The sequence below is a fragment of the Macrobrachium rosenbergii genome, chromosome 24 (genome assembly GCF_040412425.1).
Source record: "Macrobrachium rosenbergii isolate ZJJX-2024 chromosome 24, ASM4041242v1, whole genome shotgun sequence".
Lineage (NCBI taxonomy): Eukaryota > Metazoa > Arthropoda > Malacostraca > Decapoda > Palaemonidae > Macrobrachium > Macrobrachium rosenbergii.
The window spans coordinates 7,111,244-7,119,126 of NC_089764.1; the positions used below are offsets into that span (position 1 = coordinate 7,111,244).

Here is a 7,883-nt window from a genome sequence, read left to right on the forward strand (position 1 = left end):
AACTCAAGACGGAACACCCCGCGTCAGCTGTCGCATCGGTGTCCAGGTGGTACTCCGTGCCGCCCTCCGGTCGCGGGCCCTCCGCTTCTCGCCGAGGACGACTGTCCCATGGAAGAAAGATTCCGAGGCTTAAATTACCAATGGGCGGACATTCCCAGGTAATTTTACAAAGAGCTCTAGAGCTCCGTTGGCACCAGCCGCCGGCTCATTTTTCGAAGGCCTCGGCACCCCTAATCCAGAAGGGGATGTCAGACCCTCCTTTCTATTTCCTCCGCTCTAGGAACGGTCATTCTCTTATCATCTTCTATTAAACTTCCCTTAAATTATCCTCACAAGAGGCAATTAAATACGGATACCATTCTACACAATGTATAAATCATTGCACAACAGAGTGAGAAGTGGCATGCCCTTGCGCCCATACCTTGGCACCGGGCGTGCGTGTCAGCCCTCCTGAAGGAGTCGCGCCTGGTGCACTTTCTCGCCCTGGGACTGAAGTGATAGTCCGCCGTAATTTATAGGCGAAAGACGATAAATTCTCGCCTAACACAATAAAACCCTCACTTTTTCCCTTAGCTCTTCTGCCACATCATTTACTTCTTTTAGTCATTTAGTTATCTTTATTTTAACAACATGTAGTCATAAACTCTGCCCTTGTGATTTAAATGCTCCTTTCGTGAAGCTCTGAGGGACGTCCCGCCTTCTCATATGCGGCCAACAAGTTTCATTCGTAATGTCTTGGTAATTTTCCTTTGTTATTATTATCCCTTTTCCCTTCCATTTCTTCTTCCAAGACTCCTGTTTGTCCTACCTCACATCTGTCTGTTTCATCATTATAACATTGAGTAGGCAGTGGACGCATAAAATTAGCGTAGTTTAAGGTTAGCGAATTAAAACCTCGCGAATACTCTCGCCCGCATACGGCTGTCAAAATCCGTGTGGGGCCGGCTAAGCAAAGTACGTTAAAACGAAGATAAATTATCAATGCGAATATGTATAGTCATTACAGTATCGCATAAAAGGGGATGTCATTTACAAAAATAAACGCTGTTTTTCATTTACACAGCCTCTTCAAGGCAGATTGTACTAACCGCATGCTTTTTATCTAAAAATTAAGTAACCGTGTATTTTAATTCTGAACAACAATCATTTTCATTTGTTGGCCATAGCCTCTGCATAATGGTCCTATAATCTTAATTAATTCACAATTGTTCTGAGTCACTTTATAAAGTTACAGTGGGTAAACCAAATCTAAAGCAATTATTCTTTGCAAGTGTTTAAATCACTTTGTGTTCTGTTAACGAAATTGTCCCAATGTGTTATTAAAAAGTAATGTTCAGCTTCATAAAACCCTTAGAGTGTTCATTGCAAGGCAGAATGTAGAGTAACGTAAAGCATTTGGTCGCCATTCTGAATATCGATGTACACAATCCAAGGAGGTATGTACATCATCTTTGTATGGGGAGGTATTATGATTAGCAAGAATTCGCTAGCAAATTGCCTCCTCCTCCTTTGTTGTTGTTGGTTGTTGTTGTGTTTCATCATTGCCGCCGATCGAGTTAGACCATCTGTCTATCGACTTAAAAACCAAGGGTTTAAAAGATTAAAGGCGCCCCATTTTTGATAAAGATCTTTCCTTCGAGGCAGCACCGCTTGGGCGTTTCTCCACAGGCTAAAACCTTCTGCGGGCAGCAGGTGCAATGAGTCAAAGCATCTGTGTTACGCGACCCCTGCCCATAGGAGGGGATAAAGGCAAAAGCCCACGAGGCTGACACACACGCGGCTGGAAGATATGGAGCAAACTTGTGAAGACGTCCCAACACCTGGCCCCATCGATGCCCTTGCATCCCAACCACGTGGCCCTTCAAAAGTATACCCTCGTGTCTTCACCACTCTCGAGCCCACACGCCATTGCTTGGAGTTTCGAGGAGTCCCCACTGCTCGCCCCTTTACCGGAAGCCCCTTGCATCTCACCACGTGGAAGAAACTCACTGAAATCGCAGGTCATCCACGACCGCTCTCTACACGCCCTCGGAAATCTGCTAAGGTAAAGTGCCCTGGAAGAGCCCCATTTTGGTCACGCTTTTGTCTCGTAATATTTTCGTGAGAAAGCCAGAAATCTCCCTGTCTAATGTCCGTGTGCGCCTGCACGGCAGTATTAATTTTTTGCTTACTCCTTTGCACCAGTGCAGCTTCGAATTCATTATTCTTTGTCTATTTTCATTACTGGCGTATAATGTATATCTCTCATTCTTCAGAGGGATCCCATCGTGAAGCTTTCTCGACTGTGTCTGGAATTCTAGTTTCATTCAATCTACGAGTTCCTCTTTCCGCATTTCAAGGTCATTTATGTAAATACACTACTTTAATGTGCCCACGTGTTTTACGTAATATTTCCCCTCAGTAACCAGAGCCCTATGCTCATATGAAATTTCTCCTTTGTTTTCTTTTTTTTTTACGCTTTCCTGCAATCACTAAAGTCAGAATCACAAGGCAAAATCACCTTAAATTGTTGCTACCTGTCTCACAGAGCATATTTCAAACTAAACCACGGAAACGTAAAAAAATATATATATATATATATATATATATATATATATAAGGAACTGTCACAGAAAGAAGACCTCATAATCACGAAACCAGATAAAGGTAAGGAGTTGTGTTGTTGAATAAACTGGATTGTGTGTCTGTGTGTATGGACGCAGCGAACACACCAATCATTGTGAACAAAGTACAGTCACCTTTCGTACTATATTCCGGAAAATTTGTTTTCCTCTGAATGGATGGTAAAGTTGCCGTGGTGATGTCTTTTTGCATAAAAATTAAGTTCGACAGTAATCCTGACACGCCTTTCGTTTAAGTAAGTTTCTGTCCCACTCATGATTGATTTCTCGATGATCAAGACAATCATAGTTTCCCGTATTCTCTTGACCTTCATAGAACAAAACAAATTTAACGGCCACTGATAACAGTGAAGCTTCCTATATAGAATTCGTCCATCAAACTCTTTTCAGTCTGGATACTGGTTCCACAAATTGCATATTGTAATCTTTCTTCATATAAATACCGACTCGTTCACTGGTCCTTTCATAAACACATAAGAATTGGTTATTCCTCCCAGTGCAATTATTGCTGCCCTTTCAAATGTGTTCCTTAATTCCAATGTTTTGATATTTTGATGCCTCGAGGTGGGGAAGAACGACAAAAGGCAAGGTTGCAAAATATCTTTTCACTATGGAATGGAATACTGGCTATTTTTTATTTGCTTGATGAAAACTGAAGTTCACACAGTTGGAAACAGCAGTGGTAACGCTAAAGCTCAAATATTTTAAGGTTACCTTTATAAAAATGCCAAACCTGACCGATACAGAACAAAGACAAATCGTACATTGTTGCGTTCCAGAAGTTCAATTTCAGCTGAAAAATCTGTACGACGATTACTTGTATATTTTGAAAGGTAATAACCGAACTGCACATTCAAATAGTCTCGGTTCGTCTGTTATTTTCAGTTGAACCTTCCCAGTTAGAGCGAATGTCAGACTCTATAACTATGAGAAATGAGATTTGAAAACAATAGTCAATTGCATTTAAGCTTTTAAATCTATGTAACAAAGTATAGTGCAACAATATATATCATAAGATGAATGCAGAATCTAAAGTCAGCTCAGTTCGTTTGCTGCACAACACTGTATATATATATATATATATATATATATATATATATATATATATATATATATATATATATATATATATATATATATATATATATATATATATATATATATATATATATATATATATATATATATATATATATAGTGTGTGTGTGTGTGTGTGTGTGTTTGTGATAATTTTAATTAAGACCTGACCATCCATGACCCGTTGGGTCACTTTTTATTTACTACATTTCTAACAAAAGGTCCATTCCCATACCTATACCCAAACCCGTACCCATACCTATAGTCATATTTGTGCCATACCCATACTCATACTCATATAGGTACCATACCCATACCCATATCCGTACCACACCCACATCTGTACTTATACCCCTACCCATATCTATACCCATACCCATATCCGTGCAAGACCAATACCCATACCCATACTCATACCCATACCCATATCTGTATACCTGTTCCAATTTTTTTACATACTTTGCCATGTGCATAAATCATGAATTTTTAGTTTCACATTTATTTTCATAACATCGTCTTTTTGATCACTGTAAATTTCTCTAATGGTATCACTTATTGAAGACTGTAATTATAGATTTCCATTTCTGAACCTATATTCAGAAGTTCGACATCCATTTCAACTGCTTCAATCTCAATGACTGTATCCTGTTATCTTGATCCTCGTTTTTCCCGTTTCTTCTCCTTAAAATTTTCCTAGTTTATTTTAGTTTCATAAGTGCACAACCAATGTATTCATAATCATCTTGCAGGGAGATAAAGCTCTTTTTTTACAGAATTACTTATAGTTATGGTCTCATTAACAGCAGGAATTAATGTTGATTTCCCTTCGATCATTTTTCCTTTATATTTTCTCGACAATTAAATCGTGTTTCTGGTTAGACTGAACCAAACTCCCTTAATTCGCTTCTCTTCCGTCCTTCTTCCCTTTCCCTCTTTCGGTGGCGGATACTTTATCTTTGCTTTCTCTTTCCTTTCCTTTAATCATGTTTGGAAAGTCTTCTCCGTTTCAAATGCAGTCTTATTCCAGCGTATTTACCGTGAAAAATTGGGCCAAGCGCCCTTTCCCATAATATTTATAGCATGTTTGCTTTTGTCTGCATCACCCATGGATCTATTTCAGCATCATCAGCCTTAGATGTGCGCTTCCGTGGAAATAATCATTCATACCGCAAAATATCTTTACCATAATATAAACTGGAATCGAAGAGGCTTTTCTTTGTTCTATTGCATTATCTCACGTCATTATTACAGAGCATGGAATTGTATACCATGCTTCACAATTTCCTCAAACTTGTGAAGTTGCCGAAGCATATGTTTATCGCTCTAATCTAAAATGTATATCACAGTCCTTCTATTAATGATCATTGCTTTCGAACGCTTTGGAGTTTACAATGTTCTACTTTTCTTGCCTATTCTTTGTTCTAGAAAATTGTATTTCTAGAACAGAAACTAAAAAAAAAATGATGATTAGAAAAGCATCCACAAAGCGTTTTAAGAAACCATTTGTAGTTTTTATTTCCTAAAACTACTCTCTTGGAAATGTGAAATGGTGGTTTGATATGAAAAAGTCATATGTTTTGGTAATATATCAAAAACTACCGTTTTCTCGATTAAGAAAATGTTCTTTTAAGGAAAATTTCTCCTTAATGAAAAAAACTCTGTATTTGGCACTTAATTATGTCCTGCGTGCAGCAAAGGTAAATCTGTTCGTTTCTTTACGATTACCATCGCCAGCTTAAATATTTCACCTTTGAGGCTTTTTTCTGTTTTGAACTGAAATTAGGTCACATGCATTTCATCCAAATACAACTCAGGACTAATGGTTTTATTTAGAGTTATAATTAATTGATTATGATGAAGTAATTTCTTCGATTTTTACTTTTCTAGGAGAATTCACGGCTAAAAATATAATTTTCTTGCCAGTGAAAAATGAAAGTAATGGACGTGGTACTTGAAAAAATAGTTTTTTATAGTTGATTATCTCGATTATATGAATGAAAACATTGTTGACGTTATTGTAATTAATTTATAATAAATATTAGTCAGTATTAGCAGTATTCCTAACTTAAAAAAAATGACGTGTTCATAATGCATACTTGGAAATGAAATCCGGTCTAAGACTAGGTGAGGAATTATATGACAATGAAGCAACTATTACAAGAAAACTAACCCGTCTACCATAACCATTATTTACCATTTTCAATCATTCCTTAAGTTTTTACAGGCTTCTCCGTTTGAGGTAGTTTGTCTCTTGAAAGATTCACTCATTCCTGAATATTGCAGTTCTGTAAATCTCTTCAAGAAGTTGGCTTATTAGATAATTTTATCCCTCACAGAGATTTGAAGTTATTTGAAGCCGAAATGAATCTGGAAACATTAAACTGTTACTCCGCGAACTGTTGCGAGTAATTTCGTAAAAATTTTGGAAAACACATCTGACATTGTTTTACTTGGGTTTAGAGACAACTTTTTGTAACCAATAAAGTTTATATTTGAAGGTTTGAAATAAGTTTTTCTTTGGAAAGTAGAGACACTTCTTATTTCCTTTATCATTTTTTGGACTTCTCTTAATAGAGCCTAATTATTTGCCTGTCACTCTAACCACCAGTTAGGCTTGTTCTTGAGCACTTATGAATATTTTTATTTGTGTTTTTATGGATTTTCTCATCCTGCCAATTTCTCTTTCATTATACATAATGGTGTTTTGTGCAGACAGAATTAATAAAAGCCTCACAGTAAAAGTCATATATACACATACTTATATATATATATATATATATATATATATATATATATATATATATATATATATATATATATATATATATATATATATATATATATAACTTTACTGTGAGTTTTTATTAATGCTGTTTGTATAAAACATCCGGTTTCCATTCACCTCACCTTTTACCTTATGTATACAAGAACGGCAGACACATAAGTGTTTTACACACGAACAACGATCAGGAAAATATAACCGTAAAATAAGCAGTTGGAAAACGGCTTTTTCGCAGGCCATGGACGTGAAATGCATTGAATGAATATTTATATGATGCCATGAGTGTTCCCGGCTGTTTCCCTTTCACTAAAGAGGTGGAAATGTTAAAAGGCTCTTCCATATCGTTTCTTTCACCACCTTACTTCCATAACCACTTCTTTCCGCCCACCCTTACCACACCACTGCAGCCGATCCACCTCCCCTGCTTCCGTTCTCCCCAACCCAACCCCGCCCTCCTGTCTGCACTCCACCAACCCAACCCTGCTCCCCACCACCGGCACTCCACCAACTCCAACCCAGCCCCCTCTGCACTCCACCAACTCCAACCACGCCCCCTCTGCACTCCACCAACTCCAACCCCGCCCCATCTCTGCACTCCACCAACCCAACCCCACCCTCTGCACTCCACCAACTCCAACCCCGCCCCCCTCTCTGCACTCCACCAACTCCAACCCTGGCCCCCTCTGCACTCCACCAACTCCAACCCTGTCCCCCTCTGAACGCGACAACTCCAACCCTCCTGCCTCTGCATTCTACCAGCTGCAACTTCCCCCATATCCCAAATCCACCAACTCCAACCCCTTCCCCTCCGCACTCCAACCCCATTCCCCGCCTTTCGCACTCCACAAACTCCATCCCCAAAATCACTTCACCGACTCCAACTCTCCCCTCCGCACTCCACCACCTCCAACTCCCCTCCACACTCCACCAACCCACCCCCCCTCAGCACTCCATTAACTCCGCTCCCCGCCTAGTGCACTCCAGCAACTCAAAACGGCCCCCTCTGCACGCCACCCCCTCCCCCAGCAACCTAGAAGAAGGAAAATATGCAGCACTACAAATTGTATTACGAAAGTAATAAAGCGAACACCGTGTAAGCATCAGCCTCATCGAAAGCTACTTAGCAAAAGAATAAATTCCTCCGTTGCTAATGAAATTTGGAAGGGCATAGAAATGCCCAGACAGTGCTGGCATACAGCTTTATCCTTGCAGCTTTCTAACTTTATGTTACGCATAAGTAAGTTTATGTTACATAAAAAAGAAGGAAAATAAAAGATAAAGTATCTCTACCTCCTACGTTGAAAATTGGGTAGCAGATTTATTTAATAAATGTTTTCACCCATTCAGCTTTACTTTAACCTAATCTAAATATCATAGGAAAATTTCCGCAAAAATTAGATTAA

At 38.8% G+C, this 7,883-nt stretch overlaps 1 protein-coding gene across 1 annotated transcript; it reads left to right on the forward strand.

Moving 5' to 3' along the window:
• Positions 1-1,832: 1,832 nt before the first annotated feature.
• On the forward strand, positions 1,833-7,437 carry LOC136851771 (uncharacterized). The gene is made up of 2 exons (XM_067126085.1): positions 1,833-2,044; positions 6,888-7,437. The coding sequence occupies exons 1-2, from the start codon at positions 1,833-1,835 to the stop codon at positions 7,435-7,437; spliced, it is 762 nt and encodes a 253-aa protein (XP_066982186.1).
• The last annotated feature ends 446 nt before the right edge of the window (positions 7,438-7,883 follow it).